Source organism: Tursiops truncatus, chromosome 3, assembly GCF_011762595.2.
Source record: "Tursiops truncatus isolate mTurTru1 chromosome 3, mTurTru1.mat.Y, whole genome shotgun sequence".
In the NCBI taxonomy this organism is placed as follows: domain Eukaryota; kingdom Metazoa; phylum Chordata; class Mammalia; order Artiodactyla; family Delphinidae; genus Tursiops; species Tursiops truncatus.
The window spans coordinates 170,769,558-170,789,415 of NC_047036.1; the positions used below are offsets into that span (position 1 = coordinate 170,769,558).

General features: G+C 62.2%; 1 protein-coding gene across 1 annotated transcript; it reads right to left on the reverse strand.

Moving 5' to 3' along the window:
- Window positions 1-214: 214 nt before the first annotated feature.
- ABCA7 (ATP binding cassette subfamily A member 7) lies at window positions 215-19,786 on the reverse strand. Its single transcript, XM_033855116.2, is given in 49 exon segments — window positions 215-380; window positions 482-722; window positions 1,188-1,316; window positions 1,622-1,682; window positions 1,745-1,904; window positions 2,493-2,512; window positions 2,515-2,633; window positions 2,857-2,963; window positions 4,024-4,086; window positions 4,161-4,281; window positions 4,353-4,482; window positions 5,217-5,340; window positions 5,433-5,577; window positions 5,860-6,306; window positions 6,677-6,846; window positions 6,932-7,109; window positions 7,223-7,255; window positions 7,495-7,782; window positions 7,959-8,057; window positions 8,140-8,264; window positions 8,486-8,629; window positions 8,631-8,641; window positions 8,718-8,822; window positions 9,030-9,090; window positions 9,349-9,540; window positions 9,842-9,940; window positions 10,223-10,407; window positions 10,586-10,723; window positions 10,897-11,051; window positions 11,152-11,283; window positions 11,648-11,825; window positions 12,035-12,118; window positions 12,121-12,156; window positions 12,440-12,641; window positions 12,733-13,315; window positions 13,669-13,830; window positions 14,325-14,809; window positions 14,999-15,115; window positions 15,369-15,505; window positions 15,590-15,619; window positions 15,622-15,778; window positions 16,008-16,088; window positions 16,388-16,441; window positions 16,604-16,724; window positions 16,810-16,819; window positions 16,822-16,950; window positions 17,139-17,174; window positions 17,177-17,198; window positions 17,277-19,786. Coding segments are annotated over 49 exon segments (6,834 nt in total). The 5' UTR covers window positions 17,358-19,786; the 3' UTR covers window positions 215-233.
- Between the last annotated feature and the right edge of the window lie 72 nt (window positions 19,787-19,858).

The following is a 19,858-nucleotide window of genomic DNA, read 5'->3' on the forward strand; positions in this document are numbered from 1 at the left end:
AACTCCTGCACACACTCGGGTGCCAGGCCCGATATCCAGACATGGAGAGCCATTTTTGGACAAGCATGCAGCCTGACGCATGGACACACGTGCGGAGGGCTTCACACCATTACTTCTCTGCATTCCCTCCAGGGCAGCAACCCCTCAGGGAGCCTGGGTCCCGGCTCCAACCCCTCTGCCCTGCCTTGGTCACTCCCAGGGCCCCCCACCAGCTCCACGGAGGAGAGGGAGGCTCAGAGCACCGTCCCGGCCATGCTGTGGTCCTCGAGGAACTGGGTGATGAGTCTGGGGTTCTGTGGGCCTGGCACAGGGTCCGCCCCCACTTCTGCGTCCTTCTCGTCCTCCTCCTTCCCCTGATCCTTGGAGAGTTACAGGAATACCTAGTGCTGGGCAGCCCAAGGAAACAGGAAGGCAGGTCAGCTGAAGGGTCTGGCCCCCAGCCCCACCTTTACCACCAGCCCCGTCCTGGCGCTGAGGTCACCTCCTCCAGCGTGGTCTAGCTCACAGAGAAGTCCTCCACACCGTGCTCTGCGCCACGTGCCGCCAGCTCTCCAAAGAGGTGCCCCAAGGCGCAGCGCGCTCCCGGAGGCAGCTGGAAGCGCAGGCGGCCACCGCGCACCTCCCGCAGCTCGGCCCCCGGGAACGTGGCTGCCACGAAGGCTGCCACCGACTCGGACTGAGACTCGGACACCCGCAGGGTCAGCGTGTGGCCAGCCCCGAACCTAGGGTAGGGTAGGGTGGGGTGGGGTGGGGTGGGGTGGAGTCCCGCAGCCCGCTCTTCCCTAAGACCCACCCACACCACCCTCCAGCTCTCTCCTAGCCCCACCCCTATACCTGGCTCCTGTTGACCCCCTGCCCAACACACCTGACCCCAACCCCTGCTCGTCCTCACCCTTCCTACATGCTCATCCCTTCTCTAACCCTGCTTCTCCCAGGCCCCGCCCATGCAATGCCACGCCCCAGTCCAACCTCTGGGCCACACCCACTTGCAGACCTTCTTGTGTCTCCGCCCATGGACCCACCCTCAGCCATCAGACCTCATCACCCCTCTCATCCTGGACAGTCCATGATGCTTGTCTCTTCCCCGCTGAGAGCCAACCTGGCCCCGCTTGATCTCCCCTCCGGCCCCACCTACACCCCCACCCGGATCTGCCCGCACCCAGGCCTTGAAGCCTCACCCCACTCACCGGCCCTGGAGGTGCTGCGTGCTGACCAGGCAGCGGAACCGCCCGTTCACCATGATGGCCAGGTGCGTGCAGAGCGCCTCTCTCCCCCATGCTGTGGGAGCCCGGAGCCGTGAGCTCTGGCCAGGCCTGGACGGGCGGTGCCGGGCACTGGGCTGCTCCTGCTGGGGACCCTCATCCTCCAGCTCTGGACCACCCTGTGCTCTGAACACTTCCTGTCAGGCCCAGACTGCTCTGTTCCCTGGGCCGGGTACCACCTCCGTGTGTTCTCCCACTCAGGCCTGGCACCCTCCCCCAAGCGAGGACCATGCCATCCCCTGTGACCCTGTGCTCTGATAGCCTCTAGCTCGGGCCTAGTCCACCTTTCTCGCCAGGATGGAACACCTGGACCCGCAGACCCAGCCGTCCGGTTCAGGGCCCACATGTGTGAGGTGGGCACCACGGCCAGAAGGCTGTTCGAGAGAAAACGCCGTGCGCCAGGGTCCGTGCCAGTGGTGGCTCGTCCTGGGAGCAGGGAGATGCTTAAGCGGGGCCCCGCCCCGCCCCTACTCTGCGCACACGCCCCCTGCCCTCCCCCTCACATACCAGAGAGACCACAGCTGGATCCCCCACCAGAGCCACGGCTGTCGCCAGTTTCCGCTTGTTGCCCCGGCTGTAGGTGCCCACGGGGCTGTCCGCACATTGAGGGAGGCCCAGGCGCCCCAGGCCCGAGCTTGCTGTCTGTGGCGGGACGAAGTGGGAGGAGCAGAGTGAGCATTGGGGGGGGGGGACCAGGTCAGAGTAGGGGGACCAGAGTGAGCAGGGGGGCCAGGATAGCGGGGGTCAGAGAATGGGGGGCCAGAGTGAGGAGGAGGGCCAGAATGAGGGGGGGCAGAGTGAGCATGGGGGAGCAGGGTGAGTGGGAGGGGCTAGGGCGAGGAAGGGGGTGGAAGGTAACTAAAGAGGGTGGGGCCAGAGCGAGTACAGGGGCAGGACTGCTACCTGAGGGCGGGGCCAGAGTAAGGGAGAGGCAGGACCTGGCCCAGGGCAGGAAGCCACCAGGAAGCCCTAAGCAGGAAGTGAGTAGGCGGGGCCATAGCCAGAAGGGTCAAGGAGGGAAGGGGCGGGTCCCTAAGCAGGGAGGACAGTGGGAAAGGGAGGTAGACCCAAGTGAGTATGTAGGAGCTGGGGGAGGGCAGGGGCGGGGCCAGAGGACCAAGCGTGGGTGGACCTGGGCTCAGGGTGTGGCCAAGGAGCACCAGGGTAGGCTACGGTCCAGGGGCGGGGTTGGGGGCGGAGACCGGAGGGGTTGGTTGTGGGGAGTGTCACCTGGGCAACCTGGGCCTCGAGACACAGCGCAGGCGTACAAACAGCTCCAGGTGCTCGCGGCCGGTCAGCAGCTCGAAGATGGCATCCAACTGAGGGCAGTAGCCCATGCGGCAGTAAGTTACGGCCGGTTCCCGAGCCACGCTGGGGATGGGGAACAGAGAACTTCAGGAACTAGCTGGGCCCCGGCCATACTGGGGGCAAGCAGGGGTCTCAGGGCCCGCCCACCCACCCTGGTAAGGGACAGAAGGTGTCTCAGGGCCAAGTCAACCCTGCAGAGGTGTGGGGGTCAGGGACTAAAGCCCCACCCGATCCGTGCATGCAAAGGCGGGGGGTGGGGAGGAACAAAGGCTCCAGAGCCCCTCACCTGTGGCCTGCCAGCACCACCTCGCCCCCGCTGGGCACCGTGTCCCCAGTCACCATGTGGAACGTGGACGTTTTCCCCGCTCCGTTCACGCCCAGCAGCCCAAAACACTGTGGGTACACCCAGAGACGGTACTCACAGAGGCCTGGACACTTGTCCCAGCATCTCTGATTTCTGGGGGTGGGTTACTCAGTTTCCACGTGGAGGGCTGTGGACAAAGGGACCCCTGGGGCAGATACTGGGGTGTGTGGGTAGGCATACAGCTGTCACACAGCAGGAATTCTGGTTGGCACACAGCATGTGTTTGATCAATCCTGGCACGCAGTACGTATCCTATAAAGGTCACACACAGCCAGTGCTCCATAAATATCGAGGCAGGAGATTTCAGAATGTTTCCTGCCGTGCAGTGGGTACCTGATGGCAATGGCACCTGCTGAGAATTCATGCTGGGTGTGCAGTCAGCCCACAGTGGAGAGGTTGGCTGCACACAGTAGGCACTTGCTAAAGAGTGACGACGACACTAACACACCACACATGTGCACAGGTATGTGCCAGCCCCTAGCAGGTGGCCAGTAAACGGCCCACAGCAGAAAAGTTTGCACAAAGCAATTGCTTGAATGTGAACTGGTACAAAGCACGTGCCTACTAAATACTGGTTGTTAGCAAGTGCTTGACACATATATAGTAGGGGCTCAACAAATGCTGTTAACTTGATAAAAGTTGATCATCACAAAGGTGATGTTCGATACACTTTTGGTACACACAGGGGGGCTCAATAATGCTTTAGTATATGCGACTGGTACTCAATAAGTGCTAGCACATAGTATAGGTGCTTGATTAAGGTAGCAGGCCTATGTATGGGAGCCCAATAGATGCTCAATAATAAATCCGTCCTCACTAGGATCTTATTCATACCTTATTGCACACAGTAGGGATCAATAAATGTAAGCATGCAGTAGGTGCTTAATGAGATTCGCTGGCTCAGAATAGGACTTCAGATATTGGCAGGCAGTAGGTACTCAATAAAAGTGCACAGTAGGTGCTCAATAAAGGGAAACAGGCTCACAGTAGGTGTTCAGTAGAAGGAGGTAGGCACAAACAGTACAGAGCACTGGGTGCACAGTAGGGCAGCCTCTCACCCCTGCACCAGGACCTCCACCCTGGACTTACCTCACCAGGGGAGATCCCAAGACACAGGAGGTCGACAGCCAGTGTCCTCTGCCCAGGGCACACCTGGGAGGGATGCAGGTCCGTGAGAAAGGTGGGTGGGCCAGTGGGAGCCACCCAACCCAGCACTCTGCACCCACCTTGGTCAGGTCCCTCAGCACCAACACGTCCCTCTCGGTGGCTCCTTGTACCACCCGCCCCCGCTCACGGGCCACATCCTCATCCTCCTCTCCCAGGGCAGGCAGCAGCCTCAGCTTGGGTCTGAGGACAGAGACATGAGTGGGCCCAAAGCCAGATCCCAGCCCCTACCACCCTCCGTGGTCCCCACTGACTGTGGCAGGAGGCAGTTGTGGTGCTGCAGCAGGAGTGTAAAGAGGAGGAAGATGGGCCCCTGTATCAACATGGCCAAAAGGTTCTTGCTGACAACCTCCCAGCGCAGGGGTGACTGGAACTGCCCATCTCCTGTGAGGACATGAAGGAGGGATTGGGTCATTTTAGGGGTTTGGTTTCTGGGCCTCTCCCCATTCAGGTCACCCTGGGTTCTTAACGGAAAGGACCAAGCTGAATAGGCCACTCAACTGGGGTCTAATTGGCATGGAAAACAGCAGCATCGGGGCTTCCCTGGTGCCGCAGTGGTTAAGAATCCACCTGCCAATGCAGACGACATGGGTTCGAGCCCTAGTCCGGGAAGATCCCACATGCCGCAGAGCAATGAGGCCCATGTGCCACAACTACTGAGCCTGCGCTCTGGAGCTCGTGAGTCACAACGGCTGAGCCCGTGCACCTACAGCCCGTGCTCCGCAACAAGAGAAGCCACCACAGTGAGAAGCCCGCGCACTGCAACGAAGAGTAGCCCCCGCTCGCCGCAACTAGAGAAAGCCCTCGCGCAGCACTGAAGACCCAATGCAGCCAATAAATAAATTAAATTAATCTATTAAAACATATATATAAGAAAAAAAGAAAAGAAAAAGAAAACAGCAGTATCACCACCTCCCTTATTTAGAGCCTTAGACCTTTTACGATGTGACCAAATGGAATTAGATTTTTATGGCTGCTTTGCTGTACGTCTAACTTGGCCTTCAAGCCCTTGGGGGCCACCTAAGACCTCCAGGTCTCTTCCTGGGGGCTACTGTTTGTCCCTACCCTATAGAATTGACTCTCATCTGGCACTTCCCCACCTGGAGGGAAGTTCTCACCCAAGCGCTCAAAAGCGTCAGCCATGGCCTGGTTCCTCACCATGTCAATGAGCGCCCAGCCCAGGCAGAAGTGAGGAAAGATAAGGAAGACCCACTTCAGGATCCAGCTCACCTCCTGTAACTTCTACTCAGGGGCAGGAAGAAGGAGGTGGGTAAGGGGCCAAGGCCGATGCCCAGTCCAACCCCAGCCCGAGGCCCAACCTTGTCGGGTCCCACCTGATCAGAGAAGAGCTCGAGCACAAAGGTGGCCATGCTGCCGTTGATGCCGATAAAGAGGTTGATGCAGGTGAGCACCATGTAGGCCATGCTGGGCATGGAGAAGAAGGAGGAGGGTGGGTACGTGAGCGGTGTGATGGACCAGCTGAGGGGTAACAGGAGCCACTGTTACTGCCAGACAGGGGCTGAGCAGCCCTAAAAGTAATACAGATCTCCCTTCCTACTTCTGTGTTTTAGGCCCTTATAACGCGAATCAAGCCAAGATGAGCTTTTAAGGCCACCTCGGCACACCACTGAATTAGATCACACTTGGGGTCACTTCAGAGCTCCATACCCTCTCCTTAGGAGCTGCTACAGAGCCCCATCTCCCTCCACAGTGTTGGGGGGGGGTCAGTAAGAACAAGCCCTGAAGGGCTAGGGGCCTCACTCATACAGTAGTAGCAACAACAGGAGGGCAGGCAGGTTGGCAGAGGCCACGTACGCCCTCTGCTGGAAGGCCAGAAAGATGAGCACCACAATGGACACTGGCACCAAGTAGTTACACTGCATCGGAGGTGGCAGTTTCCCCCCTCGGTGTGCAGGGGTGGGAACTGGCACCCTCGGCACTGTGCCCCACCCTGACCTCCTCCCTGTGCTTTGGGTAGCAGGACATGAGGTCTCCCACAATCCCCAAGACTTTACTTGGGCCATCCTAGACAAGTCCCTGCCCAGAAAGGGCCAGAAGGGACAGTGGCAAGTGGTGGCGGGGCCCCCACCCCTCCAGGCAGTCCCCGCACCATGTCCCAGAGAAAGTTCAAGGGTGAAGCTGGCCGGGACAAAGGACATGGCGAAGACCACACAGATGGAGACAAGCACGTCCACTGAGGAGGCCATTCTGGGGGCGAGGGTACGTGAGCTGTTCAGAGGGGAACTGTGCACACCACTGATGGGACAGAGGTCCTCAGGGCTGGGTATGGATGGGGGAGATGGCTTGAGCCATTTCGGGTCATTAGGCAGGGAGAGGTTTTCCAGGTCTCTAGTAGAATAAAAGTTGATGTGATGAGAATGTGCGGGCAGCTGGAGGAGACTGGAGCCCATGGAGCCTGATGATGTCCCATTACCCTGGCCTAGGGAGTGGAGAGGAGCAGTTCCTGTTCCCCATTTACACAGCAAGAGCGTAGCAGAGCGTAAATCCAACTCCCATCGCCCCAAACAACAGAGAAACCAACGGATGCTGGGGGGATACACAGAGCTGGGGGACTCACAGCGTGGCCTCAGACAGCTGCTCCTTGGTGAGGTTCAGGGGGTGATTGAGCGTGGTGATGCTGTGGGCACGGTGGGCGGGGCTTGGCGGCAGGCGGGCAAGTAGGAGAGCGTTGTTGGCTCGGTTGACAAAGGCCACCACGGCATGCCAGCCCTTGTTGTTGAACCAGATCTGTGGTAGGGTCAGGGCCAAGGGGTCAGCGTGCGGGGGTCAGACCTACGCCCAGCAGCGCCAGCCCACCACTCCCAGTTCCCACCTTGAAGCCATCCTGAATGTCCAGACCAAGAGCCCATGCTGTGAGGTTGTTCAGGATGTGGTCGAGGGCCCCTCCCAGTTGGGGGTTCAGCAGTGCCCGCAGCTCCTCCACAGAGCGGCCCACCTCAAGCCCCGAGGGCAGGCCCGGGTCTCGGCCCCCCAGGGAGAAGCCCCCATACCTGTGAGGCAGTGGAGGAGGGGCAGCTGAGGGTCGGGGAGGATGGGGTGGCAGGTCTCCCAGCAGGCAGGCAGAGGGCACAGGAATGGAGCCCAGGCAGAGGACACTCCTCACCTGACCTCGTTCACCCACTTCTTGGTCTTCAGGCTGTGATAGAGACAAACACACAGACACAAAGATGAGTGAGACAGAGACAGAGAGATTCTGGGGAGTTGAGTTGGGTGAGATAAATAGAAACGATGAGGTATGGAAGGCTCCTAGGAAGCCCCAGCTGGGAACCCCAGGCTGGACATCACCCTCTCCCCAACCTCCCCCAGGAACAGAACACTTCCTCCACCTGAGGACCCTGCTACGGCCGGGCACGCCAAGTCCAGGGCAGTGCTCACCCTTGGCGCACCAGGCGTGGGTAGGTCTTGACCAGGAAGTCAGACAGTTTCCGGCCTGTTAGGTCCTGGACCACTTTGCCCGAGCTGGTCGGTGCCTGGGGAGGCGGGGGGCAGCCGGCCACAGCAGGGCAGTTGGGCAGCAGGCGGTGGGCACCAGGCTGGCTGCACTGGCAGGCAGGGGACGGAGACTCCGGAGTCCAGTTGCCGCTGGCCAGGACCTTAGCCACATCTGCAGGAACCTCGGGCACCGAGAACTGGCAGACGGCAGGCTGTGTGCACTCAGGTGCCCTGCGGGGGTGGGTGCAGGGCTGGGGCACCCGGCTTCCAGGGTTCCTGGAATGTGGGGGCGCCCAGCTCCCAAGCAGGCATGGGGGATACCCGAGGCACCTGAGGCCCACTGGCCAGAGCCCAGATAGGGAAACTGAGACCAGAGAGGAGAAAGGTCCAGGCTGGCGGGCCCTCACCTGTTGGAGTTATTTTTCAGGTAAGCCTCCTCCAATCCGGCCTCTTCCAGCAGCACCTCGAGCAGGCGGGCACATTCAGGGTCCCCTGGGGCATCCTCGCTGCGCAAAGGGGGCGCAAGTCAGGGCTGTACCCACAGGCTCCTGGCGCTCCCACCACCAGGCCCCTCTCCTCTGCACTCACCTGAAGAAGGACACTTGGGAGCCATACATGCTGGGACTGAGCTGCAGAGCTGGGTAGTATCCGAAAGGAGGCAGGATGAGGCTGAACACCAGTGCCAAGCCCACGAAGAGGGCAGGCAGCACAATCTGAAGGACGAGCCCATCAGCTGCCCTCCTGGTCTGCCCTCCAAGCTTGCCTGCACCCTGCCCTGATCCTGCTCTAGAACCATCCATGGCTCCCCAGTGCTCTCAAAAAGTGTTCAGAGTAGGGGATACACCTGGGATTAGGCTGTTGAATTAGGTCACAGAGTGGAGAACAGGCACTCAGGGTCCCCCACACGCCCTCCCTCGTGCCTGGCCCCCCTCACCTGTGCGAACAGGCCACAGCGGCTGCAGCAGGCAAGCAGGAAGCGCCTGAGAAGCAAGGCCCGGAGCTGCTGGTGGGCCAGCACCCAGCCATGTACACAGCCTGCGGCGTCTGGCCCAGAGCTCTGCAAGGCCTGTGTCTCGGGGGGCAGATCCCGCTGTGAGGGATAGGAGGGTCAGTGCTCATGCCCCGGGGACCAGGAGGGGCCACAGGGCCGGGTGGGGACAACTCACCCAGCCCCCCATTCTCCAGGGCTGATTCCTCTAGCAGAATCTGCAGCCTTGCAGTCGCGTCCAGATGAGCAATGCCTGAGCACGGGTGCTGCCTGGGCCTACCATCTGTGGAGTTACCAGTGTTGGGGTCAGGTTCAGGGTCAGGGTTAGTGTTCAGCCTGGGGTCTGGGCTAACGTCAAGGTTCACAGTGGAGGGGTCAGGAATCAGGGGTGGAGGTCAGGGCTATGCCTTGGGCCACGTCAGCCAGGGATGGGGACTTGGTCTAAAGTCAGGTCCAACTCTGGACCAGGTTGAGGGATCAAGACAGAGACCTGCGGCCGCACCCCCTGGGCCTGTGTCCACAGCACAGTCCTCCACCACCTTCAGGAAGATCTGGGGAGACGAAGCAGGGCGCTCAGAGCCTGGGGACACAGGGGAGGGAGGGGGACTTGGGAGCCACCACCCCTCATACACTGGGGGTCCCCAGGCCTCCCGGAGGGCCCCTGAGTCTCCAGGCTTCTGTGTGTGCCGACTCCACCCTGGGACACCCAGCTGTCAATAGGCAGACGTCTGCCTCTTCATCCTTCCAAGCACCACCTCCTCCAGGCAGCCCTCCTCCTGGCACCCCCACACCTCCCCCAGGAGCCACACCTCCTCCAGGCTGGTGTCGGAGATCCCAAAGCCGGCCAGTCCCAGCTTCCCCAACCGCTGGTCCAGCTCGCAGAAGAGCTCAGCGAAGCTACTGTCCAGGGCACACTGGTAGGGCAGCGCCAGCACCAGCTCGTGTGGCAGCTCTTTGACCAGCCGTGCCCCGGGCACGTGGCTCTGCACCAGGGCCAGCAGCTGAGCATGTCAGGGGCCCTGGAGGCGTGGGCAGCCGTGGCTCCTGCCCCGCCCCCCCCATCCCTGCCCCCCTGGAGAAGGGGCTTGGGTGACCCATGAGGGACCTGTCCCTGAGGGCAGAGGACGTCAGGATTAGATACCCAAGGGCAGGACTTGACCCGGGGTCAGAGCCAGAGTCCACCCAGGGTCAGAGTCCAGGAGTAGGTCCATGTGTGGGCTCAGCCTGGTGTCAGGAGTCAAGCCCGGGGTTGTGAAGCCCTGTTGCCCTGAACCAAGCCACTGTCACCCAACAGCCCCTCACTCTGGCTCTCCCACCCCGGCCCTCACCGGCAGTGCTGGCCTGGCTGCCTGGCTCCCTTTCCTGCCCAGGATCCATGTTGTCCTTCAAGTCAGTGTCACCCTGCGGGCAGGGCTGGCCAGAGCCTTGAGAGACAGTGGATGGAGGTCAGCTCCAGCCCTCACTTTTTTTTTTTTTTTTTTTGCGGTACGCGGGCCTCTCACCGCTGTGGCCTCTCCCGTTGTGGAGCACAGGCTCCGGACGCGCAGGCTCAGCGGCCATGGCTCACGGGCCCAGCCGCTCCACGGCATGTGGGATCTTCCCAGACCGGGGCACGAACCCGTGTCCCCTGCATCGGCAGGCGGACTCTCCACCACTGCGCCACCAGGGAAGCCCAGCCCTCACCTTTTTGCTGGTGGCCAGGGCTGGGGGACACTTCACCAGTGTCAGGTAGTATCTGGAGACCAAATGACACCACAGGAAGAGCGGGGAGCCACAGCAGCACAAGCGGCCGCCCGCCACCACTGCCACACGATCTCCCAACAGCTCTGCCTCATCCAGGTGGTGGGTGGAGAGGATCAATGTGCGATCTGGGCATGGGACCCAACCCACTCATGCCATCAGGCTGCCGAAGCTGTGGTCTCTGCCCCATGCAGTGAACTCCTACTCATCCCTCAAAACCCCATCCCCCAACACCTCTTTGTCAGAAACATCTTCTGGTCTCTCAAGCAGAATCCAGGGGAACCTCAGGCCACCCTCAATTCTTACCATCCTGGTATTTGAGCAGCAGCTCCCGAATGCCTCGACGGGAAGCAGGGTCCACACCAGCTGTGGGCTCATCCAAGATAACAACTTGGGAGCCACCCACAAAGGCAATGGCCACTGAAAGCTTCCACTGAATCCCACCTGGGTTGGGACAGGGGTTGGGATCTCAACAGGACCCACAGGCTTGGGCAGGGCTACCTCCCTTCTTCCTGCGCCTCTCCCTACCCACCTGGACCTCAGTTCCTGTCTCCTCTGACATCCCCCCATCCTCAGGATAAAGCCCTAGCCCCCTCCCCATCCTCATCTCTGCAGACCCAAAGGCTCCTCCCCAGAGAGGTGGCGAGTCTGTGCATGCCGCTTGGGGACCAGTCCCACATCCTGCATCAGACGGTCCTGCTCGGGGCCCACGGCAGCTGCACTCAGACTCTTTAACCGCCCATAGAACCAGACGTGCTCATCCACGGTCAGCCTGTGGCCATGGGCAAAAGACAGGGTGGCTACCATGGTGGGCAGGGGCCCAGAGAGCATCCAGCCCCCCATTGCCATGCCCCAGGCCCACTGAGACGCACATGTCAAACAGCACACTGTACTGTGGGCAGACTCCCAGGTGGGGCCGGATGGCTGCCATGTTGGATCGGACATCGTGGCCCAGGACACAGGCGGAGCCAGCAGTGGGTGGGAAGAGGCCGGTTAGGATGGACCTGGGGGTGCAGGGATTGCAGAGCAGCTGCTCCTTCAGAGGGGGAAACTGAGGTTCTCAGAGAAGAGGCACCAGCATATATAGGGCACCTACTGTATGCCCAGACCGAAGGAGTATTATGTTCCCATTTTACAGGGGAGGGAAAGTGAGGCTCAGAGAATATACTTATCGCCTACCTATTGTGTATCCAAAGTGAACTTGCCGGGGGGACCCAAAGTGAACTGGGGAGGGGGGTGTCCTGCCCTCACTGTACAGACAGGGACCTTCTGACCCCAGATGTCCTTCCCCTTGAACAGGTGTGCAAGCTGAGGCCCTGGGGGGCGGGGAGAGAGGAACTGGGGGGGAGGGGAGCGACGGCTGCTCACAGAGTGGTCGTCTTGCCAGCCCCATTGTGGCCCAGGAAGGCGGTGATGAGGCCCTGGTAGAAGTCCAGGCTGAGCCCGTGCAGGGCCGGCTGTGGGTTACCAGGAAAGCGCTTTTCCAGGCTCTGTATGGAGACTCCTGGAATGAGGCCAGGGGGCGCCTCTTCCACCAGCATTGGGGAAGGAGGGCAGACTCAGCCATGGGAGCCCCCGGGGTCCTGGGGGCTGTTCAAGCTGGTCTGTGGAGTCGGGGACTTGTGGGGCAGGGTTCTGTAGGAGTTAGGGGAGCCTCAGGGGGCCTGGAGAACTAGGGGTGTCCAGAGGATTGGGATCCGCGGGAACCTGGGCTTTGGGGGGGCCTGGGAATCCAGACAGGGAAGTGGCTGCTAAGGTCTGTCGGGCCTCACCCTTGGGGTCCTGTGGGGCAGGGGGCTGGGCACTTGGAGGTCTGAGGCCCAAACCAGTAGCTCCTCCGAAGGGAACGTTCCACGGTTCGGGGATCCCGTACTCGCCTGTGGGGAGTGGTACTCAGTTACCGCTTGAGCCCATTCCCCTGGTGTGTGCCGGCTGCTGGCCATACCCCTGGGATTAGGGCATCCAGGTAGGAAGTAATCAGGAAGCCCCGCCCACCCGCCCCAAACCATCCCTCAAACGCAGCCACCTGTGCGCATGTGCTCAGGTGCCAGGAATCCCCACCCTCTCACCTCCGGCTTCCAGACCCCTAAGCCCCGCCCCATCCTGGGCCCCGCCCCTCAGCCCAGCCTCCCTGGCGCCTGTGCACCTCTTACGGCCCACCTGGGCACACAGCCTCCAGGTACCAAGTGGCGAGGCCGTAGAGCGCAGCGTCGAGCAGCAGAAGACCCGAGACCTGGGCCAGGCTGAAGACATCGGCTATAGGCCCAGTGCCCACGTTGTGCCACTGCGCGCCCTCGCCCTGCTCCTCCAGCAGTGCCAGGCTCTCGCAGCCGAAGCCGAAGGCCACGGGCAACAGAAGGCTCTGCGGGTTGGGGCAGGTAGGTAGGTGGGTGGAAAGCAAGGGCAGCTAAGGGTGCCTTGCACCCCCGCACCCCACCCGACCCGGCTCTCACCGCGGCCACACGGCCGCCCACGGGCAGTTGGTCCCGCCAGGCCACGCACAGCACGTAGGGCAGATAGAGCACGAAGTAGGCGAGGCCCCCGCAGGCGGCTGCCAGGTTGGCTCGGGAGAAGCAGGCGCTCAGAAAGAAGCTCTGGACCACCGTGGCCACCTTGAAAGCCGCCAAGAACGGGAAGGGCACCACCGCGTGGCTGTAGGGGAGGATGTCCCCGACTGCAGGGAGGCAAAGGCAGCTGGAGGGAGCGCACGGATTCGCCCAGGGACGCGCAACCCCGCGAGGCGCCCCCTGCCTGTTACCCTCCCGCGTACACGCGCACCCATTCTGGAGCCGGGAAGGCCGGGGTGCGCCCACCTTGAGCACCAGCACGAGCAACGCGGTGCTGAGAAGGAAGGGCCCGAGACAGCTGAGGAACCAGCCCAGCCAAAGCACGGCGCCACTGAGCCCCATGGCGCACATCGTGCAGCACAGCCTCGTCTCCTTCTCACGCACCACAGCCTTCGCGGTCAGCGCCACCGAATAGATCCAGGCCAGCATCAGGAAGAGCGGCAGTGACCGGCTCAGCACGCGCAGGAACCTGGGGCAGTGGGCAGCTGGGGTGGAGGCCGGAGACGCCGCGCTGCCCCCATCTGGCACGAGGGTGCGCGCACTGGGATCCCAAGGTGAGGCCAGCCGGGGACATTTGTCCTCCCTTATCATCAGACCCTTGATGGCGCCTCAGGGTTCTGGCTGTTAGGCCACGTTCTCCCAGCTCCCGGAGACCCCCGACCCTCAGGAATCCCTCCTCCTCCCGCTACAAGTCACGGAGAGTGGTCCCTCTAAACTGTAGTTCTCAGCCTTGACTGCGTGAATATTCCAAACGGAACCCAGGCCGCACCCTGAGACCCGGGATCTGGCATCTGAGTGAATGAGTGAGGAGGGGGCGCTCACGCGTCGTCCACGTAGCACGTGTAGGGCATCTGCTGCAGGTAGAGGCCGGCGCGGGGCGCGGCTCCAGTGAGCACGCGCAGGGCTGCGCGCTCCAGCAGGTCCTGCAGGTACACGAAGCTGCCCCACACCAGCGCGTCAGCAGCCGCACCGGGGTCCCAAAATCTGAGGCGAGTATGGGAGTGGCTGGGACCTGCCCATCACAACTTTAGTTCCACCCTCACCTGCCTCCTCAATTATGCACGTAGCCCCACCTGCCAAGCGCTTTTTTTTTTTTTTTTTCCTGTACGTGGGCCTCTCACTGTTGTGGCTTCTCCCGTTGCAGAGCAGGCTCAGCAGCCATGGCTCACGGGCCCAGCAGCTCCGCGGCATGTGGGATCTTACCGGACCGGGGCACGAACCCGTGTCCCCTGCATCGGCAGGCGGACTCAACCACTGCGCCATCAGGGGAGCCCCAAGCGCTCTAATCTTATCCCAGAAGCCGAGGGTTGAGCCCGCGTCTGCCAAGCCCTTGGCCGCGCCCCTCACACCATAGGCTCCGCCCACCGCAGGCCCCAGTTGGTCTAAGGAGTCTTGGGCTCCACCTACCAAGGTCTATGGTAGGTGGGATGCTCCCTGGCATCCCCATTCCCTCGGCCCCGCCCCACAAGGCCCCCCACCTGTCCCTGATCTTATTGGCTCTTGTGACGTCATCGATGTCCATGCGGATCTTGATGCGCACATGGCCAGGGCCTGGGGACTGCGAAGAGTCCGGGAAGTCCTCGGGCTCGGAGAGCAGCTCCAGGGCCCGCTCCACCAGGGCAGCCTCTGAGGGCGCAGCCTCCAGCTCGTCCAGAGTCACGCACTGGGAGGGGCTTGGGCGTGGGTCCGAGGTCCCAGGGTCCTCCTCTGGACCTGAGGGTGGAGCCGCGTTTCCTCCTAGGAGTCCCACAGCAGGGCTGCCCCTCCCCTCAGAGAGATTTCCCCAGGTGGGCGGCCCCTCACCTCCATCACGGCCCAGTGTGCCCACCAGGTGTCCCATATCAGCATGGGCCTCATGCCAGCTGCAGCCACCACTTCGGGGGTTCAGAAAGGCACGAAGAGCCTCTCCCAGGTCCTGGCCTCCAGCTCCTGGCTGCCTTCTTCCTGTGACCTGCAGGAGCCTCTGGGGGGTGTCGGGGAAGGTGGGAGTCTGTTTCGGGCATTCAGGGCCTGTCACCCCTCTTCCCATCCCTGCGGCCGGAGCTCACCGTGGATACCACTTCCCAGCTCCACACCCTTGCCCAGAAGGCCCTGCCCTTTTGCTCAAATCCTCAGCAGGGCATGACTCTGCTGCCCGGCGTCCTGGCCCCACCTGCAGCCGTGCGACGCCGGCGCTGTCGTTCGCGAAGTTCAAGAGCGGGGCGCCCAGCAGCTCCCACACCTCCTGGACGCCCTTCAACAGCGCCAGCCCCTGGAAGGTTTGGTTCACCTGCAGGAGGCGGGCGCCGAGGTCTATGCCGGCCTTGCCTGTTCACGACACTTCCCCTCCTCTGAGGACCCCTGCCCACCCCTCCTGCTTCCCCCCCTCTGCTCCATCCTGTGCCTCTGAGCGCTGTCTGTAACCTGGCAAACTCTTACCCCTTCTAGACCCCGCTTCCCGGACCCAGCCCAGGGGCCGCCCACCTCCTGGTCAGGGCCCTCCCTCTGGCCTGGCCCTCCCCACCCTGGTCTGAGGCCGGGACGTGGGACCCCTCCCACCGTCACCTGGGCCGTGAGCTGAACACTACTTTCCCCAGGACCAGCGGCTTCAGGCGCCTCCAGAGCCGGTGGGACAGGGGGTGGGCGTCCAGGGCCCCCACCAGCTCAGCGCGGGTGGAGCCTAGCGCCGAGGGGTGCACCATGAGGCCCTGCGCCCGCCCACGTCCTGGCCCCACCTCCCCGGCTGGGAAGCCAGCTCAGCCACTCAGGCTGTGGTGTGGCAGGGCCCGTGCCGCTCCTGCCACACCAGCTCCTTCAGGTCACTGGCCTCATACCGGCTTGCTGGGCCCCCGGCACTGCACAGGGCTTCTGCCACCGCCTCCAGGGGGCCACCTGGCCCTTGGGGTCTCCACAGCAGTGCCCACAGCTCCACCAGGCCAGGTGGCGCCAGGAGCTGGAGACGGGTCACCAGAGGGCCCGGGCAGGCTTCCCTTCCACGTGGTCCTACCGCCAAGCCTTAACCAGGGCAGGGGACTCCGCCAGGAGCACCCTCTCCCTCTCTTTCTGCCCAAGTGCCCCCCAAAACCTACCAAAGATAGGTGCCTGGGGCTGCCCTGTCACCTCCCCTTCCAGGCAGCCCACCCAATTTCCTGGCTGGGGTAGAGACTGCGCGGGCCTCTTACCTCCTGGGCCAGGTCTTCTGCTGCTTCCACAAGGCTGTCTAAGGAATCCTGGGCCTGGCCCAGCACAAACGCCAGGGATTCCTGGGGAGAAAGATGACAAGGTGACAACGACGTTCACTGCTGTCTCACCAGGGGTCCAGTACCTTGCCAAGTTCCCAGGGGGTCCATACTATCATAGGCCCCATTTTACAAACAGGGAAACTGAGGCTGCTAGAGGCAAATGGGCTTGTTCAAGGTCTCAGGGCTGGAGTATCTCAGGCCCTCCCAGGCACCAAGGAGGGCCCAGGCAAAGGCCTGGAGGCCGGCCCACGAGGGGCAGGGCGGGACTCCACGAGAACAGCGTCCAGGGCTCCAGCTGGCCTTGCCCTGCCCCACCTCACCCCTTGCATCAGTGTCCCCAGCAGCTCCGTGGCCAGGGACGGTCCCTCCTTGGGCTAGTCACTCAGCTGAGCCCAGGCTGAGGGAGTAAAGCACAGAAGCCCAGGGTCAGGCAAAGCTTAAACCGAGACACGCCCCACCCCGTGCTTCACAGCCCAGCAAGTGGAGGCAGGCGCGTGCTCAGAGCCCAGCCCCGCCCTGCCTGCCATGGGCCCTGCCTTCTCACCTGCTCCACGTGCAGCCCTCAGCGTAGGCATCAGCTGCCTCAGGCTAGCCAGCATCCTGTGGGCCCTGGGGCCCCCCAGGACAGTGTGGGCATCTGCCAGGAGCCGGGAGACCCTGGGGACAGAGAGAGGGCGGGAGGCGGTGGCTGGGCGGCCCTCCACCCACACACACCCGGCCGCCCCCGCTGCCGCTGGCTTACAGGGAGTCCTGAAGGTGCTGAGGACGCCAGGCTCCTCGGTGAGCATGAGCCGTGGGAAACAGGTGTTGCTCATGTTGCAGATGAGGCCCTAGAGTCCAGGGACGGTACCCGCTGACGGCAGCGGCTTGTTGGGGAAATGGCCTGCGGGGACGCCGGACGTGGGCTTCTCGTCTGAGTCCCCAGCGTGATGACAGCCCCGGCGACAGAGTGCCCCCTCTCAGCCATGATTCGGGTGCCCGGCCTGTGCTCCGGACTCTCCCTGGGGCCCCTGTGCACGGGGTGACCACTGCTAACCCTAACCCCAAAGTGCTGGACGTTGGGAGGCTTACATTCATGCTGCCCAAGTTGGGGGTGGGAATGGCGTGCGGCCACATCAGCTCCACCAAGAGCTGCAACGGCGGGGGCAGAACAGGCGGGGGGGAGTGGGGAACCGTGGGGGGCGCCCGGGCCGCCCCTCCCTGGCCCACCCGACCAGACATTACCGGCTGCCTCCTGCGGTACAGGAAATTCTTCCAAAGCAGCAGCATCAGCTGCGTCCAGGAGGCCATGGTGGGAATGGACGGGAGACAGGACTGAGGGGTCAGGCTGAAGACGTACTGTGCGGCTGCGGGCAACTCCCCGTTCCTCTCTGAACCTCATCATCTCTCTATCGCTCTTCTATTCCTGGAAGCTCTGCTTAGAGCCGAGCAAACAGTCCACGCTAATTAAAGGGGCTCCTGTCTCCCCAGAGGGGCGGAGTAAGCCAATGGGAGCCCTGCCCGAATCCATCCTCGCATCTCATTGGTTGAGGGGCCCAGGGCTGCAGCTGGGGGCCCAAAGGCGATCAATTAATCCTGCAGGTGGTGGAGCCTAGGCTTAACTCTCTCCTCACCAGGCTCCACCCTCAGCCCTACTGGTGGGGCCTCCAGGTCCCGTCCCCCAGCCTCATCCCTAACCCGGGGAAGGATTCCCTTCCCCCACCCCACCCCACCCCGCGCTCTTCTCCAATGATAATAGCAACGAGTATTTTACACGACTGGCTGGAAGAGGGGCCACCCCAGGCCCCCAGAGAGACAGTCAAGTTACCCAGCTGGAGGCAGGGCCCCAGATCTGCCCTCCCCTCACGTAGTATTCTTCAGCTCAGAAGACCCACAAGATCCAGAAAATGAGTAAAGAGCAGGGGCGGCGCCTGGAACCAGCGATTCCTGATCCTGTTCTTGCTTGGAACTGTCCAGCCTGGCCTACTTCATCATTGTACAGATGGGGAAACTGAGGCCGCCAGAGGGGCAGGGAGTGGACCCAGGACCCCTGACTCTCACTCCAGGACTCTCCTTTACAAGTGGGACCTGCGGGGAACAGCCTCTGTTTCTGTATTGGTAAAACGAGGCAGAGAGCTTAGCGGCGTACTAATGGGGAGAGGGGCTGCAGGTGTAGGTTGGTGAGTCTGATGCTCATACCTCCCCGTGGAGACTTAGTGATCAATTCTGCCGCACCCAACACTCCCCGGCAGGGTGTGAAGGTGAGTAACAGTCTGGAGTCGGGCCTCACCCCTGATTTCCCACGGAATCTGCCTCCTTCCCACCCATCCGCACCCCTGCATCCTCGAGTCTCAGGGCCTTCCTCTCTCTCCGGGACACTCCCACCGTTCCAGCCCCCAACTCTTTCCTCTTTCCCTCCGCCCGACAGCGGCTGGGGAGAGCGGCTCCTTTAAGAGGAGCCCTCGGGGCTTCCTTGGTGGCGCAGTGGTTGAGAGTCCGCCTGCCGATTCAGGAGACTCGGGTTCGTGCCCCGGTCCGGGAAGATTCCACATGCTGCGGAGCGGCTGGGCCCGTGAGCCATGGACGCTGAGCCTGCGCGTCCGGAGCCTGTGCTCCGCAACGGGAGAGGCCACAACAGTGAGAGGCCCGCGTACCACAAAAAAAAAAAAAGAGAAGACCTCGCAGCGGGCGCGGCACCGCGGCAGCGACCTGTACCTGGCGTCCCGCGTCCCGGCCAGGCCCCGCCCCATCCGCTCCCATTGGCTTCCATAGCCGCCACTCAGAGGCCGGGCCAACCGGAGCCGCGCGCGCCGACGGGGGAGGCGGGGTCACAGCCGGGCCGCGCCGAGCCGGGTTTCTTAAAGGGATCGCTCGCCTCTTGCTGCAGCACCCCAAGGAGGAGGGGCGCCCGGCTCACCCCACGCGGGTTGGCCTCCGAACACACCGGCCAGGCCCACGTTGCATAGCCGCCTGCAATACCGCAGCTCCTGGTCTCAGGAGGTCCCTTTCTCCCCACTCTCCCTCCAGCCCTAGCCAAACTCGCCCTAATACTCTGGGACTCCATTTGCCCATCCAGAAAATGGGGGTTCGACTAGAGTCATCATTTGTTCATTCATTCATTCCACAAACATTCCTCGGTCCTTACAGTGGGCCAGGCGATGGCAGAAGGGGGAGGGGGCCCTCAACATCCTAAGATTAGAATCTTGGGTCACGATGGTGACCCTGATTTGGAAGAAACCTCCAGATGTTTCCCTCTCCAGAAAATTGGGTATATTTCACAAGGTCCTAATGAAACAAGTGTGTGGATCCACAGCTCTGGAGGTGCTGGGAAAGGTGAGAAGGGTGGGAAGGGCTCCATGAAAGGAGAGTTTGGGGGCTTCCCTGGTGGCGCAGTGGTTGAGAGTCCGCCTGCCGATGCAGGGAACACGGGTTCGTGCCCCGGTCCGGGAAGATCCCACATGCCGCGGAGCGGCTGGGCCCGTGAGCCATGGCCGCTGAGCCTGCGCATCCCGAGCCTGTGCTCCGCAACAGGAGAGACCACAACAGTGAGAGGCCCGCGTACCACAAAAAATAATAATAATAAATTAAAAAAAAGAAAGGAGAGTGTTGTTGTTGGCACTGGGGCTTTAAGGATGAATAGGAGTTTGCCAGGAGGGTACTCTGGGACGAGTAAATGCACAAAGGCCTGGAGGCTGGATGAAGCCACCGTCCTGAGGACCTACTTACAGGTTTGCCCTTTGCCCCACCCCCAGGTCCCCCCCACCCCCAGATCCCAGGACCCCAGAAGGTATCCAAGCCAGGCACCGCCCCCC